Source organism: Leucopleurus acutus (genome assembly GCF_964270905.1).
Source record: "Leucopleurus acutus genome assembly, chromosome: 5".
NCBI classification, from domain to species: Eukaryota; Metazoa; Chordata; class Mammalia; order Artiodactyla; family Delphinidae; genus Leucopleurus; species Leucopleurus acutus.
This window is the reverse complement of record NC_139147.1, coordinates 6,000,710-6,027,550: the sequence shown is the minus strand read 5'-3', so window position 1 is coordinate 6,027,550 and position 26,841 is coordinate 6,000,710. Positions and strand designations below refer to the sequence as shown.

At 45.4% G+C, this 26,841-nt stretch overlaps 1 protein-coding gene across 2 annotated transcripts; it reads left to right on the top strand.

Annotated features, from left to right (window-relative positions):
• Window positions 1–2,991: 2,991 nt before the first annotated feature.
• Window positions 2,992–17,843, top strand: GET1 (guided entry of tail-anchored proteins factor 1). 2 transcript variants are annotated; one of them, XM_082839820.1, is made up of 5 exons: window positions 2,992–3,133; window positions 12,221–12,386; window positions 13,584–13,651; window positions 14,865–14,979; window positions 16,755–17,843. In XM_082839820.1, exons 1-5 carry the CDS (start codon window positions 3,032–3,034, stop codon window positions 16,826–16,828), a joined length of 525 nt encoding a protein of 174 aa, XP_082695946.1. In that variant the 5' UTR covers window positions 2,992–3,031; the 3' UTR covers window positions 16,829–17,843. The 2 variants fall into 2 exon arrangements, with proteins under 2 accessions (XP_082695946.1, XP_082695945.1); XM_082839819.1 differs by lacking the exon at window positions 16,755–17,843 and adding an exon at window positions 15,110–15,305.
• Window positions 17,844–26,841: the final 8,998 nt, after the last annotated feature.

Genomic DNA, 26,841 nt, shown 5'->3' with positions numbered 1-26,841 from the left:
AGAGACATGTTAATTAAATGCAATGCCTGACCCTGGGCTAGATCTTGTAATGGAGGGAAAATGTTACAAAGGACATTATTCAGTCAACTGACAAAACTGGAACGAACACAAATGGCAGATTAAAGTATTGTATCAACGTCAACTTCACTGAAGTTGATGAATGTACTGTGATTATATAAGGGAATATTCTTAGTGGTATTTTGAAAGAGATAAAGCAAATGGGCTAAAATGTTAATGTTAAAGTAGGTGAATATTAAAAAAGGGTACTGGGTGTTCTTGATACCATTTATATTTTTTGTAATTTTTCTCAGTTTGAAATTATTTTAGAATAATTTTTTAAAAAGAAAAAGCTAATGACAGTTTTATTTAGGGATAAATTTCTGGACATAGTAAAAGCCTGTGAAAATTTGAGGTCTAAATGAAATTTATTGCACTAATAACAATAAGAAGATTAATTTTTAACCTGTTGAATTTTGCATATTCAGAAGGGCTTAGCATAACAAAGAGACAAAAATAAAAACATTTTAAAGGTTATTTGGCTGTAGCAATATTTTTCTTAAATTGAGGTGAAATCCACATGACATGAATTAACCATTTTAAAGCATACAGTCCAGTGGCATTTAGTACATTCACAATGTTGTTCGACCACCATCTAGCAATAACCTCGCTGCTTTTAAAGATATTTAACATTTGCATTTAAAAATTTTGCAGAAATGCTTTTTTAAAACTTGTTAAACAAGTTTAACAAGTTTAAAAAACAACAAAATAGCTTGAATTACAATCTATGATATTTTCCTCTCTGATTACTTCCTCACACACATACACACCACACACACACACACACACACACACACACAAGAATGCTTGAACATTCAACTACGTTAAAATGCAGTTTTCCAAGAGATCCTAATACTTCATTCATCGTTAGCTATCTTGGACCTAAAACTGGCTGCCAACATATGGACATGTCCAGTCCTCTGACAGCCACTGAGCAATATGGTGGCTATAAAATTTGTGCAAATGAGGTATCTGCCTGCGCTTAGTTTGTGACAGCCAGTTACTGAAATAAACACTGCAGATTTTTACCTAAGTTACTCTGAATATTGATGTACCCCTAGTTCCCGGTGGAAAGATAGTCTGTTCTTTGATTCAACCTGGTATGTGATCATCATCATCATTTTCATTTAGTAAAACCAAGCGGGCAAAGCTAAGAAGAGGTAAATTCAGTTCCTGCTAAATTGTTTCTTCTCTTTGTCCCCTCTGTTTTCCCTGTTTTGGGAATAGTTGAGGCAATCTCATTTTCACTTTGCATTTCAGTGTTGCCTTCTGGGTGTGCCTGTCTTGAGAAGACTCTGCCTCAGGTGGGCCACCCTCAGTCACTGGCCCTAAATCGCTCAGTTCTGGGCACGTCTCTGGTCCCTGCTGACACTCCTCTGAGTCTCTGACGGAGAGTTGGTCTCTATTAGAGTACTCATTTCTCCAATCTCAGTCGTGATTGGTTTAAAATCAACATAAAAGTCACTGATATAGGGCTTGCTAAACACATTCTCTGAAGTCCTATGAAGAGGAATTGTTGTATTATGTTAGAGGTTCCAAGACTTGTTTGTTCTGAACAAGAAATGGTTTGATGAAAACCCCCAATGGTGTTAGTATTTTCTGCCAGTCTTGCTCTGGACTGAAATCCATTTGTGACATTATCACAGTCTTTATTTTCTATGGGACGGATACTTTTTTCTTTTTAACTTGATGGCCTAGTGTGGTACTCGGATGGTGTTGGCAGCCTTTGTTAGCGCACTTCTTAAGAGCTGCCCAGATGGAGCAATAGGAGAGAGCTGAGTTGTTCACACTGGCCAGGTACAGCTGGTCCTCTCCTACCACTGTTGTACAGTCCAGGACATTCTCCAGGGTTTTCTGTCAAATTCTCATCTCACCAGGAATTGGTGATCCTCCTCCTGCGGGGATGTGGCACTGGGATGGGGTGTGGTACGGGTGGGGAGCAGGCGATGCTCTCCTCTTCCGCCTGAAAAGCAGAGACTGGGCGCCGGGAGATGGAGGCCGGAGGATCTGCTGTCACTTTTCACGAGGTGGTTTCTACTTCCAATCCTTCCAAACCTTTAGTGGGTAGAGGAGCTAGCAGCCAGGCTGCCTTGGATGGTCCAGCTGGAGGGGAAGGCTATGGAGCAGAAGCAGGCTCCAAGCCTGTCTTTTGTTTTGGTCAGTTCAGCATCACCTACCGGCCAAGAAACCTCTCCATGGAAATAATTCCCTCTACCTCTATCGAATAGTTTCGCTTCACATGTTTTCTTTAATCAGAAATTTGTAGAACCACAGCTCCTCCATTCATTCTGATTGGGAATTAGTTCTCAGACTCCAACCAGGGCAGGAGAGGCAGCTAATCATCTTTTGCTTTACCTACTACACATAACTGTGAGTTAGGATTCTTTCGCTGTAAAACCTCATCTTCCCATAAATGTAGGCTACTTTATTACAGGCTGAATGTAACCAGGACCTCAGGTATGCAGTTTTGTAAATTACTTAGATTTACTACAATGTTTAGCTTTGAAATGTAAACACGACTTACTAAAAACTACTTACAAAACGTTTTTCTTTTTACGGTTACTTGCTACTATCATTACCGTAGGCTTCTATTTACGGAAAGGTTTATTTGAAAATACATTTATTTAGGAATAAAGGTGAGTCAGTTTAAAGAAAGTATTAATTACATAACCACACAAGTGGTTTGCAGATACAACAAAACCAGAGACATGGTGGAGGCCGAATCTGGAAAACAGGTTCCGCGGGATGGTGGGACGGGTGCGAGAAGTCTACGGAAGCCGGGAAGGCCAAGGGCAAGGCTGGCGTTAACCAGAGCGCGGAGCAAGAGACGGCCCCGCCTCCCCGCGTGCGGCGCAGTGCGCAGGCGCGGCGGCGCCCCTCTGCGGGCCGCTGGGCTCACTGCGCACGCGCGGCCTCCGGCTTGGTCCCAGGTGGAGCTGATTTAGCCGAGCTGGCGCCGCCGTGAGCCTCCGAGATGAGCGCGGCCGAGGCCGACCGCTGGGCTTGGCTGCTGGTGCTCAGCTTCGTGTTTGGGTGCAATGTACTCAGGATCCTCCTCCCGTCCTTCTCCTCCTTCGTAAGTGGCTATCTGGCCTTCCAGGGGCCGGTGGGGTTGCCGCCCCAGCGTGCCGTAGACACGGGTCTCAAACTGGCCGCCCGACGGCCGGATTCGGCCTGCAGAGGCGTCTTGGTTGGGCCGTTCTGTGTTTTAAGATGTTTTTGAGTGAGTTGCTAATGTCAAGTCGCAACGCTTTACCCCCATATCCGGTTTTCTGGATTCTTGGGGAGAAAAAAAAAATGCCTGATAACGCTTGGCCACGTTTTCGCGTGGCAGCGGTCTGGAGTTCTCAGTGCCCTTCTGCCAGCCGCACTCATTTCCATTATTCTCTGGTTCCTGGGGGCGTCGAGCAGCCTCAGGCTGCTGGGGTGGGGGCGTGGGGAGGGCCAGTGCCTGCAGCACGGCGTCCGGGGCTCTGGGAAGTCTCGCCTTCTCGCGTGCAGTGCAGCTGTGCAGGGTCCCTGGGGACGGGTCTCAGGATGCAGGGGCCCCCATTCTTGGGGCGGGAGGGGTTGGAGACAGTGTAGACTTAGAATCCCAGTGCTCTGTGATGTTTCCTATACCCAGAGGAGCGACGGGCACTTGGGAGCACTCTCTGCGGGGCGTTTTGTCCATCATGAGTAATTTCCTCGTGTCCAGTCGCCACGGTTGCCGTGACTGTCATGCCATCTTCCTGTACCTCCCAGAGGAGGTGTGTTTGACTCAGAGTCTAGTAGTTGTCCTAAGACATCCAGCTAGTGATTGCTGGGGTGGAGGTTTGATCCTTGGTGTGTGATTCTCCGAGGTCTGCCCCTCTGCCTGTTGGAGCGTGAATAGGGGGTTTGGTGGCATATTTGATGGGAGGTGCGTGTGGAGAAGGTGAGGAGCTGTTCTCCGCGGAAGGGCGCCCTCTGTAGGCCGACAGTGGGAGTGAGGGGCTGTCTGACTTAGGCCGAGACTCAAAGATGGGGTGCACACACTATACCAGTGTCCTGGGAACTCAGTTCTGCTTTTCTCTCCTGGTATAAATTGGTGGTGGTGGTGGGGTATATGAGACTAGACAGGGTTTCTACTTCTTTTTGTTCTACTCTACTGGTATCCGTCGGGTGCCTGCTTTGTGTAAAACTCTATTCTAGGACCTTATCACCCAAGTTGTCCTGAGGCAATTCTCTCTTAATCCCATCCCCTGTTGGGAATCTTTCCTGATGCTTCCTTGTCTTTAAGATGGTGTCCAAAGTACTCAGCATTGCATAAAAGACCCTTGAAGAGTAGGCCCCAGCCCACTTTTCTTTTTTCTTATTTTTTAAAAATTGTGGTAAAATATACATAACATAAAATTTACCATTTTAACCATTTTTAGGTATATGGTTCAGTGGTATTGAGTACATTCACATTGTTGTGCAACTGTTCATCACCCTTCGTCTCCAGAACTGCAGCTTCCTAAACTGAGACTCTGTCCCGAGTAAACATGGGGCGTTATCCGCATGCCCCTTCCCCCAGTCCCTGGCAACCACCATTTTACTTTCCGTCTCTATGAATCTGACTATTCTAGGCACCTCATGTAAGTGAAATCGTATAATATTTGTCCTTTTATGCCTGGCTTACTTCACTCAGCATCATGTCCTTAGGGTTCATCCCTGTTGCAGCCTGTGTTAGCATTTCTGTCCTTCATAAGGCTGAATAATATTCCACGGTATGTATATACCACATTTTGTTTGTTCATTCATCTTTTGATGGACATTTGGATTGTTTCTGCCTTTTGGCCATTGTGAATAATGCTGCTAGAACGTTCGTGTACGAGTGTTTATTCAAATCTCTGCTTTCAGTTCTTTTGGGTAAATACCCAGAAGTGGAATTGCTGGATCATATGGTAATTCTGTTTTTAATCTTTTTGAGAAACTGCTGTACTGTTTTCCACAGTGGCTGCATCATGTACATTCTCACCAGCAATGCACAAGTGTTCCAGTTTCTCCACATTCTCCAACACTTGTTATTTTTAGTTATTATTTTTCCTTTTTGGATAATAGCCATCCTAATGGATGCAAAGTGGCTTCTCTTTGTGGTTTTGATTTGCATTTTCCTAATGATTAGTGATGTTGAACATTTCATTTGCTTATTGGCCATCTGTATATCTTTGAAAAACAGTCTATTCAGGTCTGTGGCCCCTTTTCTAATGGGGCTGCAGGCGCTCTCCCTAGGGGAAGGGCACTCTGGAGGCCCACATCGAGTGTGAGTGGCTGCGTTTTTGTGGTTAAGTTAGGAGTTCTCTATATAGTCTGGATATTAGCTCCTTATCAGATACATGATTTGCAAACATCTTCTCCCATTCTGTGGGTTGCCTGCCCATCTTACATGCAGTATCACTTCGATTCTTCCTATTACCCCATCTCATTTCACCTTATATTGGAACCGCACACACAAAACTAACCTCAATTGCTGAAAGAGGCTGTGTTGGTTTTGTATTCCTCTGTGAATTGTTCCTAGTTTCTCATAAGCTGAGGGGGAAGGAGGAGAGTGTTTGGGATATGGCAGTGGCTGTAAATAAGAACTGTCATCACCTCTGGCTCCTTCACCAAACCTGTGCCCTGCAGCTAGCACACTCTCATAAGAAGTTACTGCTGCAGTCTACACATGCACGAGGTTTGTGCCTTATCAGGGTGGCTGTTTGTCGTTCAGGTGAATGAACACTGGGTTTATCCTTGGACCTGTGTCACGTCCTTTGCTGCATCCTACCGGCTGTGTAACCTCTCTAACCTCCAACCAGTTAGCCTTCTTAGACCCGTTTTCCCTTGGTTGTAACACTGTCAGAATTGTTAGCCAGGTTCAGAAGGATAACATTATCCTAGCAGAGTACAGTTGCTGGTGTTCAAACAGGGAAAAGTAATAAAGAGATATGGTTTGTGTTGAGGGTCAGTGAAAAGCTGTAAGGAACGCGCTGGTCCCGTGTAGGGTAAAATGCTGCTGCTTCTCGACCGTTACAGGCTGCCCCATCACAGGCGCTGATCTGAGGATGCACGTGGGAAAGACTCCAGTGAGGATCAGTTTGACTGGGAACGGGCCATGCCCCCTGCACCTCAGACTGTAGCCTTCCTTCCAGGGTTTCCGAAGCTTCTTCCCTTCAGCCAGAGCAGGGAAGGGGCGCACCTTCCCATTAGTCAGGAGAGGCCCTTTGAGGAAGTCTCTCAAGTTCAAGAAGTCCTCTCCCAGCAGAGTGCTGCAAGGTCCTGGGATGGGACCTCAGCCAAATACTGGGGTGGGGGCTGGGTGCCTGGATAAGGACGCCCAATCCTCGGTGTTGACTTGGTTAGAATTTTCCTGCGAGTTCTTTCATGTTTCCTTTCCAGCCACAGGATGCATTTGCGATCCAGCACAACCAAAGGCGGAGGCAGAGGGGACAAAGACCACCCAGCGGAGCGCCCCCCTCCGTGGCCGGAGGCGCGCTGTGCAGGCGCCCCGGGCCCCAGGACTGGCGTGGCCGAGGGCGGGGGGAGCTCCTAGTTAGCCATGTGCCCTGCTCAGGCGTGCCAGGGCCTATGCGCTGGAGGGCGGCCTGCGGGTTGCGGAGAGATGCGTGCCCTGCGCAGGCGCCCCAGGACCTACGCGCGGGAGGGCTGCCTGCGGGTCCCCGAGAGCCGCGTGCGGTGCTCAGGCGCCGGGGGCCCCTTCCTCACAGACCTCCCTGCTTTGCAGACCTTGGGCATGGGTGCAGTGCAGGCTGTCCTCTGGGACTTGGTGTGTGGGACTGGCCGCCACTTTTGTGTTTGACAACTTCAAAATCACTTAACTTGCTGGTCTAAAAAGGGGCCGTTTCCCTTTTCTCTTTAGGGGCCTGGGCCACTGAGGTGAGGGGTGGACACTGCAGGGCCTGCCGCTGAGGGCCTTGCTGAGACCCTCCCCGTTTCCAGGGAGCACGGTCGTCTAGAGAGTTCTTGCTGTGGACCAGCATGAGCCCCAAGTGCTGTTTGAGGGGGTGACAGAGGCGGCGAGGGGGGTTGAGTGCGCACGAGCAGGTGCGGCCTGGCGGATGCGGACTCCCCCGTGCCGGGGACCAGGGCTGCGAGGAGTGGGCCCGACTTGGCCGGTCCTGGCTGAGGGGCATGTGGGGTTGTTCTGTGCCTTGGGCCCTTCCCGGGGTGAGGGGTCTCCCTGCGGTGTTAGGGACACGCCTGAGCCGCCATTCCCAGGGATGCCTGCTGTGTTCCGGGAGGGAGGAGCCTTTGGGCTGTAAATGTCGTCGGGCACGATTTTCAGATGGGACTAGTCCAGAGAGTTGCCAGCCATTGAGTGGGGGAGTGAGGATTTGAACAACCCCAGTGCCACCGCAAGTCCTGGCATTTTGTTGGCAGAGGGAGTGTCCAACTTGGACAGGATCAGAGGGTGACTGAGGAGGACACTGTGATCTCACACAGGCAGAGGGCCAGCGTCTGGAGACAAGAGAAGCAAAGGATTGGTTCTGCCCTTGTTTTCTTTCCAGATTCTCCCACCGTACTTTTTTTTATGATAAGCAAATTTTGTTTGTTTGTTTGTTTGTTTATTGATTGATGGCTTGCGGGATCTCAGTTCCCTGACCAGGATTTGATCCTGGGCAGCAGGCAGTGAAAGTGCCAAGCCCTAACCACTGGACCGCTGGGGAATTCCCTCACTGATCTTTAAAAACTTATTTTCTTTTCTGCTTTAGAATTACTTGTGGACCCATCTCCAGGTCTTTGAAAAACCATACCCTACACAGTTTATCAGCTTCTGTCAAGTGGGAGATTTAATACACCTTTGAGTACATAAAAACTTCAGGGGACTTCCCTGGTGGCACAGCGGTTAAGAGACTACCGAAGCCTGTGCGCCTAGATCCTGTGCTCCACAACAGAAGAAGCCACCGCAATGAGAAGCCCGTACCCTGCAAGGAAGAGTGGCCCCCGCTCACCGCAACTAGAGAAAGCGCGCATGCAGCAACGAAGACCCAACGCAGCCCCCCAAAAAAATTAAAAACCTGATAGACATTTAAAAAGAAAAGACTTAAGATATAAATTTTTAAAATTTATTTATTTAATTTATTTATTTTTGGCTGCTTTGGGTCTTCGTTGCCATGCGCGGGCTTCTCATTGTGGTGGCTCCTCTTGTTGCGGAGCATGGGCTCTAAGCGTGCGGGCTCAGTAGTTGTGGTGCGCTGGCTCAGTAGTTGTGGCTCGCGGGCTCTTGAGTGCAGGCTCAGTAGTTGTGGCGCACTGGCTTAGTTGCTGCGTGGCATGTGGGATCTTCCCGGACCAGGGCTCAAACCTGTGTCCCCTGCATTGGCAGGTGGATTCTTAACCACTGTGCCACCAGGGAAGCCCCAGATGTTTATGTTTTAAAAATTAATATTGGGACTTACCTGGTGGTCCAGTGGCTAGGGCTCCATGCTCCCAGTGTAGGGGTCCCAGGTTCGATCCCTGGTTGGGGAACTGGATCCCACATGCCGCAACTAAGACCTGGCGCAGCCAAATAAATAAATATTAAAAAAATTAATATTAAGAACATTTAAAAAATTCAAATCTCCTTAAATCTTACATTTCAATTCATAATTCTAGTATATTTTAACAGTTATTTGTAAGGAGGTCTTGGATTAATGTTGGTACCTATTTGCAAACTTAAACACTTCCAAATTTGCTTTTTTTGTACTTGTAGATGTAATTATTCATTTTTTCTTCAAGCGCTGCATTTCCTAATTTTAACCACAAATCTCTTCAGTTCCCCTCAAGTTTATTCTCCTGTCCTCACTCACTTTCCACTCCTGAGTAACCATTTTTGGTCTTTCCAGTTTTTAATTGTTTTATGTACAGCGTACCTCGGAAATATTGTGGGTTTGGTTCCAGGCTACTGCCATAAAGTGAATATTGAAGTAAAGTGAGTCACATGCAATTTCTGGCTTCCCAGTGCATAAAAAACTTACGTTTACACTAGAGTCTATTAAGTGTGCAGTAGCATAGCATTGTGTAAAAAAAGTATACATGCCTTAATTAAAAATTTGTTTATTGCTAAAAAATGCTAACCATCATCTGAGCCTTTAGTGAGTTGTAGTAGTAACATCACAGATCACTAATCAGGGAATACCCTGCTGATCCAGTGGTTAGGACTCTGCCGTTTCACCGCTGAGGGCTCGGATTCAATCCCTGGTCCAGGAACTAAGATCCCGCAAGCCCCGTGGTGTGGCCTAAAAAAAAAACAAACCACTAATCAAAGAACACCATAACAAATATAACAATAATAAAAAAGTTTGAAATATTATGAGAACTACCAGAATGTAACACAGAGACGTGAAATGAGCAAATACTGTTGGAAAAATGGTGCCAGTAAACTTGGTTGATGCAGGGTTGCTACAAGCCTTCGATTAAAAAAATCTGTGAAGCACAGCCTGTATTCTCTATAATGCTATGTACGTCATGTGTTTGCCCCTCTATTTCTTTTTTTTTTTAATTTATTTTTGGCTGCGTTGGGTCTTTGTTGCTGTGCGAGGGCTTCTCATGTGGTGGCTTCTCTTTTTGCAGAGCATGGGCTCTAGGCACGTGGGCTTTGGTAGTTGTGGTTCACGGGCTCAGTAGTTGTGGCTCGCGGGCTCTAGAGCGCAGGCTCAGTAGTTACGGCACATGGGCTTAGTTGCTGTGCGGCATGTGGCATCTTCCTGGACCAGGGCTCGAACCTGTGTTGCCTGCATTGGCAGGCAGATTCTTAACCACTGCGCCACCAGGGAAGTCCCCCCTCTATTTCTTTTTAAATCCTAGTTGTTTTTTTTTTCTGCGGTATGCGGGTCTCTCACTGTTGTGGCCTCTTCTGTTGCGGAGCACAGGCTCTGGACGCACAGGCTCAGCGGCCATGGCTCACGGGCCCAGCCGCTCCGCGTCATGTGGGATCTTCCCAGACCGGGGCACGACCCCGTGTCCCCTGCATTGGCAGGTGAACTCTCAACCACTGCGCCACCAGGGAAGCCCTAAATCCTAGTTTTAAAAGTCAGGTTTATTGACGTGTAATTTGCATTCAGTGAAATTCACTTCTTGTACATGGGCAGTTTGATGAGTTTTGGCACACTTAATCAGGGTAACCACTGAAACAATCAAGGTAGAGAATATCTCCATCACCTCTGAAAGTCCTTTCCCCACCCTGCACCTGTTTTTTTTAATCAAAATTTAAAAATACACCTTTATTTGAATTTTTGGCTGTGCCTCACTGTTTCACATGGCATTCGGGAATCTTAGTTCCCGGACCAGGGATCGAACCCACACCCCCTGCAATGGAAGCACAGAGTCTTCACCACTGGATCGCCAGGGAAGTCCCTGCCCCTGTTTCTTGATTTACAGAGTTGAAGCAGCATCTATGAATTCCTTGCTCTTTAAGATGATTCTGTGATTTTTAAAGATAATTTGGTGCATTCCTGTTTTCTGCTCTAGGGTGGATCTGGCTAGAGTGTATGTCCTTGGCCAGCTCGAACTGAAGAGTCACCCTCCTGTGCACCAGGCAGGGGGGATCAGGGGCTAGAGGAACAGACTGATTTATTGTGCACCAGCTATGTACCAGTACAGGGAAATATATTAATATAGTTTATTAATGTATCTTTATTAATATATTTTTAAGAATGTGAAACAAACACAAATGTGCAAAAAAGTTATACATTCATTAGAAAGAACTGGTTTTGTTTCCTGAACCATTTGAAAGTAAGTTGTCAACCCGAGTGCCCTCTTTCCCCAGTACATTAGTGTATAAACAGTGGCGTTGGCCGCAGTACAGCTGTCAGGTACAATCCTCCCGTCTCGTTCAGGGTTTCCTCGTCCCAGTGACGTCCTTTGTAGCAGAAGGACCCCAGTCAGCACCATGTATAGCACATACTTGTCATGTCTCTTCAGTCTAGAAGGAGTCTTGGTCTTGCCTTGAATTGCGAGGATGACATTTCCGAATGTCGCAGGGCAGTGATTTTGCACAATGGCCTCCTGTGGACATCTTTGTCCAGTGTTTGGCGAGGATGTCACATAAAGGATGCTGTGTTCTCTTTGCATCTCACCAGGTACCGTGGGCGTTGATTTGGGGAGGTACACTCATCACTCCGGGTCAGTCCCTGGGGAATTCTCAGTCCCCTACGAGGTCGCCCGTGGACCTCCCCGCGCAGGTGCGAGTGTGGTCCCCTTGCTCTCCCCTTGCTCTCCTGGGACCTTCACCTGTCCCTGTGTGTTGTTGGGTGCTACCTGGCAGCCACTGCATGTGTACCCAGGCCGCTGGCGGTGTCCTGGCCGTTGTGTGTGTCTGTGGGGGGCGTCTGGGGACGGTGCGGGCAGGTGCCGTCACACTTGGGTCCCCTCCACTGTCCAGGCGGCCAGGAGGGCTCCTGGGCCGGTCGTGTCCCACGTGGGGCCTGGCGGTCAGAGGCTCCTCTTCACAAACATTTACGTCTGCTATTTCATCTGTCTGTGTATCTGTGGAAAACCACGAGGTCACACCTGTGCCTCCAGGTCTCATCCAGTCCCACGGGATTCATTCTGGTTCTCTCCCAATGCATATTTCTCACTCCCTTTTCTCACAGTGAGAAAACTGGTTCACAGTATCCTCAGTAGGTCTCCGTGACTTGCGCAATCCTTTGTAACTCGCCCTCGGCCTCCACCACCACCTCCTCTTGTCACGTGTGCCCCTCCTGCTGTGGGACCCCGACTCTCACGCCAGGCAGCCCCTCTGCGGGAATGCCCTCTTCACCTGCCACCGCTTCATCCCTGACGGCCGGCACCCCCCTTGCTCGGCCCACCTAATTTAGCACAGAATTCTACAGGAATGAGGGGCGTGCACGGTCCTTGTCACCTGAATGGAGCTCTGGGGATGGAATCAGTTTTCACCCTGTAATCACAATTTTGCAGTAAAAATGAGGGATATGTACATTTGTGCTGTAGCAGTCCGTGGGCATATCTGCAGAAGGAAAAACGTAATTGAATAAAGACTCAAGGGGCGGGGTGTGTTGGGGGGGAGTTTTCGTTTCTGTGGTCGGGGGCAGCAGGACCGGGACCGGGCAGCAGAGCCTGGCCATGGGGGTAAAGGGCAGCGTGCCCAGCTGCAGGAGGCAGCAAGCGGATGGGGGAGGGGGTGGGGGAGAAGGCTGATCCCGGCTGCCACCTCCACCAGATGTCCAGGGTGCTGCAGAAGGACGTGAAGCAGGAGTCACAGATGCGAGCAGAGATCCAGGGCATGAAGCAGGAGCTCTCCACCGTCAGCATGATGGACGAGTTTGCCAGATACGCCAGGCTGGAGAGGAAGATCAACAAGATGACTGATAAGCTCAAAACTCATGGTACTGTTCTCGTGTGTAGTGTGGGAAGCTTCGTACGAGCTGATTAACAGAGAAATCTTTATAGAAAGAGGCACGGCACATGTGCTTTGATCTTTGAGGTTCTGATGCTGACAGAGACTTTTAAGTTGTCTAGAAGAGACCCAGTAATAATAATTGTTACTTTCTCCTTATTTGCTGGTGAACCTTTGCTTTCTAAACACAGAAGCTTGGGGACTTCCCTTGTGGTCTAGTTGTTAGGACTCGGCACTTTCACTGCTGTGGGCCTGGGTTCGATCCCTGGTCCGGGATCCCGCAAGCCGAGAGTCGTGGCCAAAAAAAAAAAAAAAAGAACAACAAAAAAACACGCAACCACACAGAAACCTCTAACATCTTTGATTTTCTTCATTCTCTGTAGGTTGACATTTTCAAATTCAACACTTTTCTGAGAGAAGCCTAGAAAAATCTCATGGTGGATTCCCCGGAGCTTTTGTGAATGCTCTAAAAAATGCCCAGCAGTGTCCTTATCCAAGTGTAGACTTCAGGCTGGGGATCAGGTCTCACTCAGCTTTATGTTTGCCACCATTCCTAACAGTCTCCTCTGATGGATAGGAGGTCAGCTTGTGTGCTGAGAGAGTGCGTGGCTAGTAGAACATGCACAGGGGCCTGCCCAGGCCTGAGACAGACCTGACTCCCACTTACGGATTAGTGTGCTGTGTGGTCTGGGAAATCCAGGAAGAAAAAGGTGGTCCCGTTGGTAAGTGCCTCGTAAAAGAATCTCTGATTTAGATGAATAGCTTTATGAGTTTTTAAAATTAAAACTTCAAATCTCATAATCTGTGGGTGATTCTATTTTAAATAACGGCACAGAGGGTGACTTCTAAGAAATTCTGTTTTATATTTTCTAAGTGTGTGTGTGTGTGTGTGTGTGTGTGTGTGTGTGTGTATGTGTATATATATTTTGTTTGCTTTTTGGCTGTGCTGCGCAGCTTGTGGGATCCTAGCTCCCCGACCAGGGATCAAACCCAGGCCCTCGGCAGTGAGAGTGCAGAGTCCCAACCACTGGACCATCAGGGAACTCGCTTTTCTAAGTATATTGAGCAGATGTTACATACATAGTTAGAAAATAGTTTATGAGAAGAAATAACATTTCTGTGTGCTTGAATATCTTCTTCATTTTTTTTTAGGACTGATACCATTTCATCCTGTTTTTTCTTTCAGTGAAAGCACGGACAGCTCAGTTGGCCAAGATAAAATGGGTTATAAGTGTTGCTTTCTACATATTGCAAGTAAGTGTCCTATTCTGTCACCTGGGGTCATTGAAGTTGGTAACGGACTGTCCTCCAGAACCATGTGGCCCAGAATCCGGGCCTGGGAATTCTGGCTTTTCCACTTTCAGCTGCTGTGCTGTGTGGTCCTGCTAGCGTGTAACTCTGAACACTGTGAATTTCTATGTTAGACTAAAATGAAGCCTTTGTTTCTCTTAGTCTCTTTTAGCCTTTGTCTTTTAGAGTTGTTAAATGTTGGGATTTTTTAGCAGATGCGCTTCTCTGGAGTTCCTTCATTTTGCCTTTGTTTCAGTGCAGTGTTGGGAGCCTGGGGGTGTATGGAGTGAGAGAGCTTATTTAGACGTTGTATTTTCTAAGGGGGTCAGTGACTGTGGCCGTTGCTTGTCACCTGGTGTGCAGACGTGTAGGTGACGTGTAGATATCTGCTCTCAGGCAGGGAACACGTCATTCTCACGTCAGTCCAAGACCTTTGATTCCCAACGTTCTTACCTGGGGGATGTTTACTTGTTCCGTTTGCGGCTGCTTCCTTCAGCCGAGGGTGTGGAAGTGCCGCTCGCACACTTAGTGGCTGCTGTAAATGGTCTCTGAGTTTCAGTCCTATGTGTGATCTTTCTTGGGGGAAAAGATTTGCGCCCAGCCCCCCAGAGCCCAGGTGGTTTGGGTTTGTTTGAGGACATTGATCCTGAGGCGTTGTCCCTTTGGTGCGAGAGCGGTTGCACAGGGAGAGGAGTTGAGCAAGCCGCGCTCTGAGGTCCGATCGCTCGAGTGGCACGTTCAAGGCCACGAAGGGGATGGAAGACAGCTGCCCGAGCGCTGCTGGGAAAGGAGGAGAGGGCAGGCAGTGCTTCTCGTCCCTTAACCTTGCAGAGGGCTCACCTCTGCACTTGGGAGTGTGGGTGAGAGCGGTAGCTAGTTTTTAAAGGATCTGAGAGGCGTGAGGTCACTTTTGTCACTGATGAGGTGTAGTTAGCGTAAGCTGGCTGCTTAGAGGAGGTGCTCAGTGAGGAAAGAACACTTACGCTGGGGGAGACCTTGGTTACTCTGTCAGCTAATCTGGTAGTGTGTATATGCTGGCTGTGAGGACTGCATGGGTAGGGTTTGAGGTCACCGATCTGGAGAGTTTCCTTGGTTTGTTTCCATGTTTCCTCGTCTTCCGTGGTGATCGGTTGTGTGCCTGGCGGGATGTTTCCACTCACCAGCCGTGTCTTTGCAGGCTGCCCTGATGGTCACACTCATCTGGACGTACTACTCTGTCCCTGTGGCCGTGGTGCCGAGTCGGTGGATAACTCCACTAGACCGCCTGGTAGCGTTTCCCACTGGAGTGGCAGGTACGCGGGCGCTGGCAGATGCGGTGGGAGAGCGTGGCCAGGTTGACCTAGGGGCGTGTGGCGGGAGGTTCGGTCAGCTGAGCTCAGCCTGACGCCCACAGTGAGAGCTCTGCGTCTCCGCCTCACACAGGGCTTGCAGCAAAGGAGCTGACGTCTAGAGAACTTACGTGTCCAGTGTCACCGAAATGTGAAGTAGCAGGGCTACAGTTCAACCCCAGCCTGCCTCCGTGATCCAAGCCCAATACCTGGGGTCTGATACCCCTTTTATTGAAACATCACCTCTGGTTCCCAAATTCTGTGACTCCTTTTCAATTCACGCTATGCTTAGCCCCTCTGCAGCATTTCCTGCTATCGGCCATTCTTTGACTTCTGAAAGAATTTCTTTTGGGTGTTAAAATTAGTACATGTCATCATAGAGTGATTAGAAATATAAGAAAAAACTTTTAAAAAGACTCAGTAGCTGTGGAGAACCGCTCTTAACATTGTAGTATATTTTTTCCAGTTTTTTTTCTGTTTATTTTTGTATGGTTAAGGTTATCTGGCACATACAATTTTTTACCCCTCTTATTATGTAAGCCTTTTTCCACATCAATACATTTCTTCAGAGTAGAGACGGACGTGCTGCTGGCTGTGCTGAGAGGGCAGCTTAATAAATTTCTTTATTAAGGAATTTTGAATAGCTGTTCTTCATTTGGATGTGTCATAATTTACTAATTTCCCTGTTAAAGGATATTTATTTAAGTCCCCAGTTTTTGCTGTAGAGATGCTGCTGCAGTACACGTCCTGGTCAGCCAGTCTTTGGTTGTGATTTGTGATCATGCTGGAGGTGAATTGCTAAGTCAAAGGGATGACCGTGTCAAAGATTTCCAATTTAGCCAGGCCCCTTCCTTCCCCTCCCCCTCCCTCTTCCCGGACCCAGCCAGGATTGTTGTAGCTGGTGGCTCTCAGTGTTGCTGAGCTGAGGAGCCAGAGGCCACCCTTCCGGGCATCTTGTGGCCTCTCTTCCTGTCTCTCAGCATCAGTGGGGCAAGAAAGGTATGGGTAAACATTCCTTTGTGCTTGTAATGCTTTGGTGGGAAGGGAAAAACAGATCATCTGACAGGGTGGTCTTACAGTCTATTAATATCATAAATAATGATGCACATCCCTCTGGCAGGAAAGATAAATTCAAATCATTGTTTGTTGTCTTGACTAGTTCCTGCTTAGTAAAGAAGGCAGCTCTGTGAATCAGTAAAAAGTCTGCGGGCTTCCCTGGTGGCGCAGTGGTTAAGAATCTGCCTGCCAATGCCGGGGACACGGGTTTGAGCCCCGGTCTGGGAGGATCCCACATGCCACGGAGCAGCTAAGCCCGTGCGCCACAACTACTGAGCCTGCGCTCTAGAGCCTGAGAGCCACAACTACTGAGCCCACGCTCTAGAGCCTGAGAGCCACAACTACTGAAGCCCGTGTGCCACAGCTACTGAAGCCCATGCGCACCTAGAGCCCGTGCTCCGCAACAAGAGAAGCCACCGCAATGAGAAGCCCGCGCGCCGCAACAAAAGAGTAGCCCCCGCTCGCCACAACTAGAGAAAGCCTGCGTGCAGCAACGAAGACCCAGAGCAGCCCCCCCCCACAAAAAGTGATCAATTTGAACCCAGGAAACACAAACTTGGTGTTAGCCCAACACTACTCAAAAAGGACTGAAGTGCTCTATTTCCTAAAGTCAAAGGTAGCAGAGGCAGGAAATGTGGGCGGAACTCCTGGCATGCTCTCATGTTGAATTTCTTTATTTTTAGGTGGTGTTGGAATTACCTGTTGGATTTTAGTCTGTAACAAAGTTGTGGCCATTGTGCTTCACCCTTTCAGCTGAAAAAGAAGATGAATTTGGCTACAGCACTTTCAAAAACGAATTTTCACTTAGGAGATTACAAATCTGATTTATACTGTTTTATTGTTTTGTTTATTTTTGTTTGCTTGTTTTTTTAAAAAAGGAAACACAAGCCACAGGTTAGTTGTTGTTGTTGAACGTGTTTGTTCTTGGACTTCATGTTGAGATTCTTAGAAGAATCACAGTTTTGTACATTTGTCGTGAGCCATGGAGGTCAGTCTCGTGTGTACCAGCCAGCACGGCACCAGATTTGTGATAAGAAGTGTGTGACATTATGGGCTACATGTTGTTACTTGTGATTTGCACTCTCGGCATATTTTAAAGGTCACATTGCCAACTGGAAAGTCAAACTTTTCTAATAACTTAAGTACTTTAAAGACTTTGTGCTATTTTTAATCCAGATTAGAAAGTAACTTAATTTTAATACTACTACTAGAATTTGAAAATTTGTTTTTTAATCTCATGCAGTACTACCAGGAGAATAACACTAATTGACATTGCTTGTGCTTTTTCCTTCCTAAAATGTCATTTGTTGGGCAAGCCTTTGGATGGTGTTACCCACTTATTTGAAGCTGTTAACTTTTCATTACTGTGTTTTATAAATGTATTCATGAGCCCATAATGCATTGTTTTGTGTTTGAACTGTGTGTTTTATATTTAATGTATTTCTAATGAAGCGTATTTTTAAAGCATTTAATATTTATGCTCTGTAGAATGGAACAAACTTAAAAAACAAACTGGGAAGCCTGATTAAGTTAATTTCAACGGCTACATGTTTGCCCCGTCAAGTATAATTCTGCTCAGTATTTTTAAAAACACTTTTTTCTAATTACAATCTTGCAAGTGCTTGTGTGACTTCCTTCCTTACGGCCACTTACTTGCTACGACCGATCGGTGGCAGAGGGCCTGAAACGATCACTAAGTGGGCCACAGCCCTGTGAAGCGAACTTCTAGCACGAGTGTTTAAAAGATCACTTTTGTATCCTTGTGTTCCCTGACGGTGTGATAGTAAGTTCGTTATTATTTCTGGTAATTGAGCTGTGTAGAGACGGAGCACTGTGCTGCTTTAGTTGATGGTCACAGAGTGGGTTTTGGGTTCCCCTCATCCCTCAGACTCACCCGGCCCCAGGCTGTTGCAGCTCTGGGAGAGGATGCAGAACTGGGAATACAGCTGTATTTACAGCAAACACCAGTGTCCAGCGTCCAGTCACCTCACAGGTACGTTTTAGCCACAGAGGATGAGCAGATGACCTGCCGAGGACATGATAGCAGCAGAAGGAAGCTTCGGGGTCTTGGGCCCCTTCGAGGCCACAGGCCCTATGTGATTCGTGAGCTGTGGCGTGAATGGCAGGTCACACCGTCAACAGTCGGGTGGCCAGGTACGCGCACTGTGGACCGTCCTGGGATCACTAATTGGTGAAAGTCTCCCTGACAAGACCCGTATTTATCTCCCAAGGATATGTTCTTGCAATTAATACTGCAAGATTTTTGACAGGTTTTACTGAGGCTAGAGGAAAAAATTTATAATTCACAGCTGTTCACTCTTTCCACATACATTAATAGTTTGTGAAGATGAAATAAGGGAAATTTAAATGTCCATCACATTTCACATTCTTGTGGTTTTTGAAAAATGGTGTGTGTTTTTAAAGTTTTTATTATTTATTTATTTATTTATTTTTGGCTGTGCAGTGGCTTGTGGGGGATCTTAGGTCCCTGACCAGGGATCAAACCTGTGCCCTCTGCAGTGGGAAATCCCTGGTGTTTGTTTTTAAATAGGTAGTAAACGTGGCACTGAATTCAAAAGATACAGAAAGGGATGTGATGAAAGTACATCTTCTGACCTTCTACTGTCGTGTCACCCATTTTTCTACTTTTACTAGTTTCTTTATGATTCTTCCCATGATATTCCATACATTTATGAATATCGATGTACGTGCTTTTAAAATAGCTTTTAAAAAGTAATACCTAGGGCTTCCCTGGTGGCGCAGTGGTTGAGAGTCCGCCTGCTGCGGAGTGGCTGGGCCCGTGAGCCATGGCCGCGGAGCCTGTGTGTCCGGAGCCTGTGCTCTGCAACGGGAGAGGGCACAGCAGTGAGAGGCCCGCGTACCGCAAAAAAAAAAAAAAAAAAAAAAAGTAATACCTAAAAAAAAACCCCCACAAAAACTGTTTGCTTTTTTTTTTTTAAAAAATCCTACCTGGAAAGTACAGAAAAGGAGTGAGGAAGCAAAGTCTCCTGTGATTCCACAGAAGTGGGACGACTGGTGTTAACATCTGTGCCTTTCGCTCTTTTCTAAAATTTTATGGATAGCTGTAGGTTTTGTGTTTCTATTTAAAATTACTGGGTATAGTTTATAGTTTCATGTGAGAATAGACATCTGTTTGATTTAAAATACATCTAAAGTGGGCTTCCCTGGTGGTGCAGTGGTTGAGAATCTGCCTGCCAGTGCAGGGGACACGGATCTGATCCCTGGTCTGGAAGATCCCACATGCCGTGGAGCAACTAAGCCCGTGCACCACACCTACTGAGCCTGCGCTCTAGAGCCCGCGAGCCACAACTACTGAGCCCACGTGCCTAGAGTCCGTGCTCCGCAACAAGAGAAGCCACTGCAATGAGAAGCCCGCGCACCACCACAGAGTAGCCCCCGCTCACCGCAACTAGAGAAAGCCCGCGCGCAGCAACGAAGACCCAGTGCAGCCAAAAATAAAATAAAATAAATAAATATATATTAAAAAATACATCTAAAGCTCTCATCATGCCAATTTTGTTTGCTTTATATTTATGGTGAGTCAAGCAGGGAAATCTTTATGTACAAACCCACAGTCATTTTTGTATGGGGTTAATACAGTTCTTCTGTTGCCAGTGCAAGTGGGTGGAATGCTAGCTCAACTAGTTTCCTCTTCCCCGACCTGGCCAGACTTTGTGGCCTCCCATGGTTTTTCTTACACATACATAGCTGTGTGTGTGTGTGTGGGGCTGTGTGTGTGTGTGTGCATGTGTGTGGTGCGCACACTAGCCCCTCCTGTCCAATCTATTTATATTTTATTGGACCTTTAAGCCTTCTCTGACCGCTTTAGATAATAGTGATTTCTTTTTTCTTCCCTTCCTCGTCAGAACATCTTAAGTAATATCAATATGACTGCTCTGTCAACTAATTTTCTATTGACTTGTGGTGTCTATTGTTGTGTGTTTTTATTTCTAATGTTTTAGATACTTTTGTGATAAAGTGTTTTCTGTCGATGCCGCAAGTGCCTTTAGGGCCAGAGACTGTTCCTTAGACTTTTTTATACCCCTCCCAGCGTGTTAAGTCAGTACCCAGGGATATTGAACTTGAAAAAAACCACACATAATGGTTTTCCACTAGGGCCACGTATACCTTTTACAGGGAGTACATTTTCATAGTTGGGGGGTTACCAGTTAACAGGGAAATTTTCTAGGGTGCTGTTTTCTTACAAGTCCTTCATGACAGAGCCTTTTGGTGGTGTCACAAGATTTAAAGCTCTGTGTGTAGTTGGTTTGCACACCATGTGGATCTTAGGGCAGACGGTTCATTTTCTCTCTGGGTTCACTATTGTTTGTGTGGGTCACCTTTTCTGCCTGCATGTTTGGAAGGTAAAGTGTATGCGTCCCTCTTTCAACACTCAGGATACTGAGTCTTGCCGCTGAGTTCAATCTTTTTTTTTTTTTTTTAATTTTTAAACGTGTCACTATTTAAAAATTTTTTAATACATTTTATTTATTTATTTTTGGCTGCATTGGGTTTTCATTACTGTTTTGGGTCTTTGTTGCTGCGGCGAGCGGGGGCTACTCTTGGTTGCAGTGCGTGGGATTCTTATTGCGGTGGCTTCTCTTGTTGTGGAGCACGGGCTTCAGTAGTTGCAGCACCAGGCTCAGTAGTTGTGGCTCATGGGCTCTGGAGCACAGCCTCAGTAGCTGTGGCCCATGGGCTTAGTTGCTCCGCGGCATGTGGGATCTTCCGGACCAGGGATCGAACCTGTGTCCCCTGCATTGGCAGGCGGATTCTTAACCACTGTGCCACCAGGGAAGTCCCACATCTCTTGTTTTGAAGCTATTATAAATGGGATTGTTTTAAAATTTCATTTCAGATTGTTACAAGTGTACAGAAATTGATTTTTGTACATTGATCTTGTTTTATGTAACCTTCAGAACTCATTTAGCAATTCAACAGTTTTTTAGTGGATTCCATAGGATTTTCCATGTAAAAATCATGTAATCTGTGAATATAGGTAGTTTTACTTCTTCCTTTCCAATTAATGCCTTTTATTTCTTTTTTGCCTAATTGCTCTGGCTGGGATGTTTGGTATGATGCTGAGTAGAAATGATGAGTGTGGAATTACTGCCTTTTTCCTTATCTGGTTTGGTATCAAGGTTCTGCAAGCCTCATAAGAATGGGTTGGAGAGTGTTCCTCCTATATTCTGGACTAGATTGCTTAAGATCTGAATTATTTATTCTTTGAATATATGATGAACTTGCTTGTAAAAACTTGCTTGGGTTTTCTCTTATTTTTATTGGAAGATTTTTAACTACTGATTTCAGTGTCTTAATAGTGATTCTGGGGTTATTCAGTTTTATATTTCTTCTTGAGTCATATTAGGCATGTCAGGGTAGGATTTATCCATTTCTTTTCAACTTTCAAATATACTGGGATAGAATTTTTGTAAATACTCTGTAGGTGGTGGAAAATACAAGTTTTAAAGTTTTGGGGTATGGCTTCTATATATGTCCATTAGGTCAGGCTTACCAGTTGTCTTATTCAAATCTTTATCTTTACTGCTGTTCTTTTATTTCCTGAGCCATCCATTACTGAGAAAGGTATATAAAAGTCTGCCATTATGATGCAGACTTGTAGTTATGTCAATTTTGCTTTATGTTTTTAAGTTATTGTTAAATGGATGCATGTTTAGAACTCATACAGCTTCCTGGTGGATCGAACTCTTTGTTGTGTTATAGTAACCTGCGTTATCTCTAGCAATAATTTTTGCCTTCAGGTCTTTTTTGTTTTTTTACACCAACTTTCATTTGGATGGTATTTGCCTGGCAGACCTTTTCTCACCCTTTGACTTTCTGTATCTCAGTGGCTTAGATATGTGTATAAAGAGCACATGGCTGTATTTTAAAAATCCAATCTATATTGTATTTTAATTAGAACATATAGCCCATTTACACTTATTGAAATTACTGATATATTTGGATTTATGTCATATTATTTTGTACTTTTATTTTTGTTTGTATTCGTTCCACTTTTCTGTTTTCTTTTTCCTCCTTATTTGTTGTTTTAGGAGAACCTACAGTTCTTTCCTCCTCCTGCGTTTCTCCTCTGTCCCCTTTACAACACACACAGAATACTTAACTCCTGACACTTCTGATCACCAAATGCGTGTGGGTTTTACCCCATAACAAGCAGTTCTCTGGGACAGCAGCTGGGTGTCCAACAGTTTAACTCAGTTCTGATACTCTTTTACCTGGAGATGGCATCAGATCCCACAGGTTGAGGGCTCAGTCCCACAAGACTGCCCTCCTCCCCCTTCCCCTGCCCCCCCACTTCAGATGCCAGCCCCAAGTCCAGGTTGTCACCTGTGCTTCTGAACGACCAGCTAGAACTCAGAGGTTCCCACGACCCCCTCCTCAGCTTTGATTAATTTGCTAGAGCAGCTCACAGAACTCAGCAAAACCATTTACTTACTGTTTACCAGTTCATGATAAAGGATGGGAGAAAGGACACAGATGCACATCCAGAGGAAGAGAAGCACAGGGCAAGGTGTGTGGGGAGGGGCAGGAGATTCCGTGCCCTCTGGGCACACCGGTCTCCCCAGATCTTCATGGGGTCACCAACCCGGAAGCTCCCCAACCCTGTACTTTTGGGATTTTATGGAGGCTGCATTATGTAGGCATGTTCGATCATTAACTCCATTTTCAGCCTCTCCCCCTCTCTAGACAGTGGGGTGTGGAGCTACAGTCTAAGCTTCTAACCAAGACCAGCCCCCATCCAGGAGCCATTCAGGAGCCTACCAAGAGTCGCGTTCTTAGGACAAAAGACACTCCTATCACCCAGGAAATGACAACGGTTTTAGGAGCTCTGTGTCAGGAACTGGGGTCAAGGATGAAATACTAGAACCAAAGATGCACCTGGTGGTCTCATCACTCAGTTACCAGGTTTCAGGAGCCCTGTGCGGAGAACTGGGGGCAGAGACCAATACATACACTCTGTTATCTCACAATTACCTTTTGTTTTTCACATCCCTCTCACCCATAGGTTTTGAAGTTATTTGACTTTTGCTATAGTGCTTATACTAGAAAATTTATCAGTGCTTAAAGTTAATATCCTTCTCTCCTCATCAGCAGTGTAAGACTCACAACAGTTTAGCTCCAGTCCTTCCCTCCCGACGTATATGCTCCTCTTGTCATAAACCTATGTGATAGATACGTGATACTTTAGCTATATCTTACTTTTTTTTTTGTAACCCCACGAGTTGTATAAAACGGTAATGTTCTCTTAGAATTACCAGTCTCTTGCATACGAGACCTTTTATCTCAAATCACTTTCCTCCTGCTTGAAGTTTATCTGTTAGAACAGGGTTAACAAACCACTATTTGCAAAATCAGGGAGCAGCTGGACTTGGCCTATAGGCTCAAGTGTGTTGATTTTATTGGAACTCAGCCATATCCTGAGGTGTCCGGGCTTACTGAAATTATTCCTTTGATGTGCATCTTTACTATCTAGGGCCTGTGTCCCGTTTTTCTCCATCCTGAATCCCCTCAGCAGTCAGGGGCAGCTGCAGTGGCTGATGGTTTTCTGGCCACAGCATCCTTCGTTTAGTGAAACGGCAGGCGGCATTCTCTGTCCACAGTAATAACGCTGATATGTGAAGTCTTCGCAGATCTGACCCAGATATCTGTTGTTCCCGTTGGTTCTCATAGCACCCTGTTTTCTTGAGTCTTTCTCTGACCTCTCTAGGGGAATTTCTTGAGGCCTGGATTAAAGGTAGTTTCTTCCAGAGAGGGTTTGCATCTGCACTGCCCTGGGGGTACTACCAGCCCAAATCACTTTAAACTTTAAATTACAGAGACCGGGTGACCCAATTTCAGGCTCTCCAATAGGATGAGGGCTGGTTATGGTCAACAGAGTTTAAGTTTGGTAGCTCACTCAGGTTGGATGTCCCAGTTTGTGAGGGGGACCTCTTCCTAGGCCCCTACTTAGCCTGGTTTTGTCCCCTGGGTTTTGTCCTGGAGGCTTTTTGGGTGCTCAGCAAATGCCCTGTGAACTAAAAATGTCGCCTGCCGTATCAGTAAACAAAGAATGTTGCAGCCATCATGCCATCACAATACAGCCTCCCTGAAGGTGAGCCCTGAGGGAACTCAGGATGCCCGCCATCAAGCTGTCAGCCACGGCAGCTCCCCCCCCCCCAAGGGTGCACCCTGAGGAGACTCAGGATGGGAAAACACAGGCTCCTGGCCCCAGACAGAACAGGTGCACATCAAAGGAATGATTTCAGTGAGCCCAGACTTGCATCTTCCCATACACAGAAAAGCACTAAATTCCTTAACTTGAGATGTCTGGTTTTCTTTAATAGTAATCTTTTGATGTTCCTAGTACCTGGTCTTTGCTGCAAAAACTCCTGTATATCCTGGCCCCCCCTTTGCCTCTTCAGAGCAGTCCCTCAGAGCCATCTGAGATGCTGTGTCCTGGGCTTAGGTCTTCAATTTTGTCCGCCGAATAAAACACAACTCTCAATTTTTAGTTTGTTCATTTTTTTTTTTTTCAGTTGACAGCCCATTAGGTGAGCTGACTTCAGAGCTCTGTTTACCTGCCTCCCTGATGCCCACTTTCCTGAGTGTTTACCAGCTGAACAACTGATTAAAAAACATGTTTGTATAGTTAATATGGCATTTTTAGCTTTTTTACAGCAGGAGTGCCAGAGTACCTTCTCTACCAGACTACAGGAAATGGATCTCTTGTTTTTATTTTGAAACCTTTTTTCCTCCTGATTACAAGGTCATGTTCATTATAGAAAATCATAGTAAAAAAAAATTACCAAGAATAAATTTAAAAATTGGCCACAATCTCATTCCTCAGATATAAAAAGTTAACATTTTAATTTATTACCCCGCAACTTCCTATGCATATAATTTTTTAAACAAGATGACCAGAAGGTAACAGGCTTAGATTATATTTCAATAGTTATTCTGTACAAAAGCACTTTTAATTTTTTATTTTAAGTTTTAATTTTTTTTGGCCGTGCCCCTCATGGCTTCTGGGATCTTAGTTCCCTGACCAGGGATTGAACCCGGGCCTTCTGTCAGTGATAAGTGTGGAGTCATAACCACTATACTGCCAGGGAATTCCCCAGAAGCACTTTTAGACTGCTCTGATTTAATGTTATCATTTGTGCTTTTGTTGTGAGTAGGCATAAGAAAAGATCCCTTGAAAAATCCTCCATCTGCTATAAAGCAGGAGTAGGCATTGCAATATTATGATATTACTCTGTACACCATTTCTAAATCCTTTTAGTACATTTCTCTAGAATTTTGAGCTTGGTAGTTGTGTCATTTCATGTGTATTTGTGTATCTCCCCATGTTACGCCTCTGAGAATTCTAACTCTCCTCCCTCCCTCTCTCCCCTTCTTTCCTTCTCTCTCTCTTTTATTTTTTCCACTGTGATTTTCGTAAAGATCAAAGCTTATGCCAATTGTAGTATTTATCTCATCTTTGGTTTTAAATACAGTTTTTTTCCCACCATGACTTTCATTCCCTTTTGAAAGTTTACTATTCTCAATTTTCAAAAGTGTGTTGATATTAATGAAATAAAATTCACATTTTATGGCAAGACTTTAAACATAAAAATTTTCTCTGCCCATTTGGGCCTTCTCTCTCCACTTTAGTATGCGTTGTGCATCTGCATTAACCAGACCTCCTTGGGAGATAACATTCCTTCTTAATCTTAGGAAGGGTCACAACTGTTTAGGAGATAACCTTCCTTCTTAGTCTTATAAGGGGTCATGATGATGCACACTACTCGCTTCATACTGTAGATCTGGGTTGTGTAAACTGTCAATAATACATCACTTGATATATAGCCCTCTGCCTCAAAAACTTATATAACCGCACTTTGACTTCTAATGGGTGGAACAGTTCTCAGAACTTCCTGAAGGACTGCCAGGTTATAATCCTTAGGTTGGCTTGAATAAAATTTTCCATTTCTTTCTTAGATCAACTATTGATTAATTTTTTTCATTGCCAGTATTACACACCAACCCATAAACATGTTTGGAAATAGTATGGTCTACATTGCAAATAGGTTGCCCTTATAAATAAATGAAAGTAAGTTAATTGATTAACATTGGGAGTACAGCCTCCTCTGTATAGTCCTAATATAAAATAATCTAAGTATAATGAATATATTCATTAGGACTGAGCAGCTAACTTGCATGGACCCTGATTATACCAATGTGCTCTTTTTAAAGAGCAAGATTAACAGAAAAAGGGTCAGGGTACAGGGTATGCAACAGATAAAAAATACTGAATCTTGGGTGTATATGAGGAAAGTGTCACCCACAAGGGCAGGATATTAGATGCCCAGTTTAGCTGAATAAGAGAATGCTCAAAAGTAATTTTCATAAAACCAAGTTTGGTAATTGCTGTGCTTTTTTTTTTTTTTTTAAAATAGAGGCTTCTTATATTGTTTCCTTTCAGAGCTGCTTCCGTGTTTTTAAGCTACAATGTAATTTGATTCCTGATAAGGTTCTTACATGCGTGACATGTGTATGTCTTAGGTTGACTAACTTATACTTAACTAGCTATGGAATCCCATAGTATATTGAAGCCATGTAGTAAATCAGTCTTCCAAAAGATAATGGACATGTGTCAGTTGTAGAAGAAAAAAGATGTAATTTTGTATTTGTTGTCATTGGCTAATATACAATGAACTTCTAAAAATTAGATTAGCAATAAAACAAAGCCTTAATTATTCAAAGTCA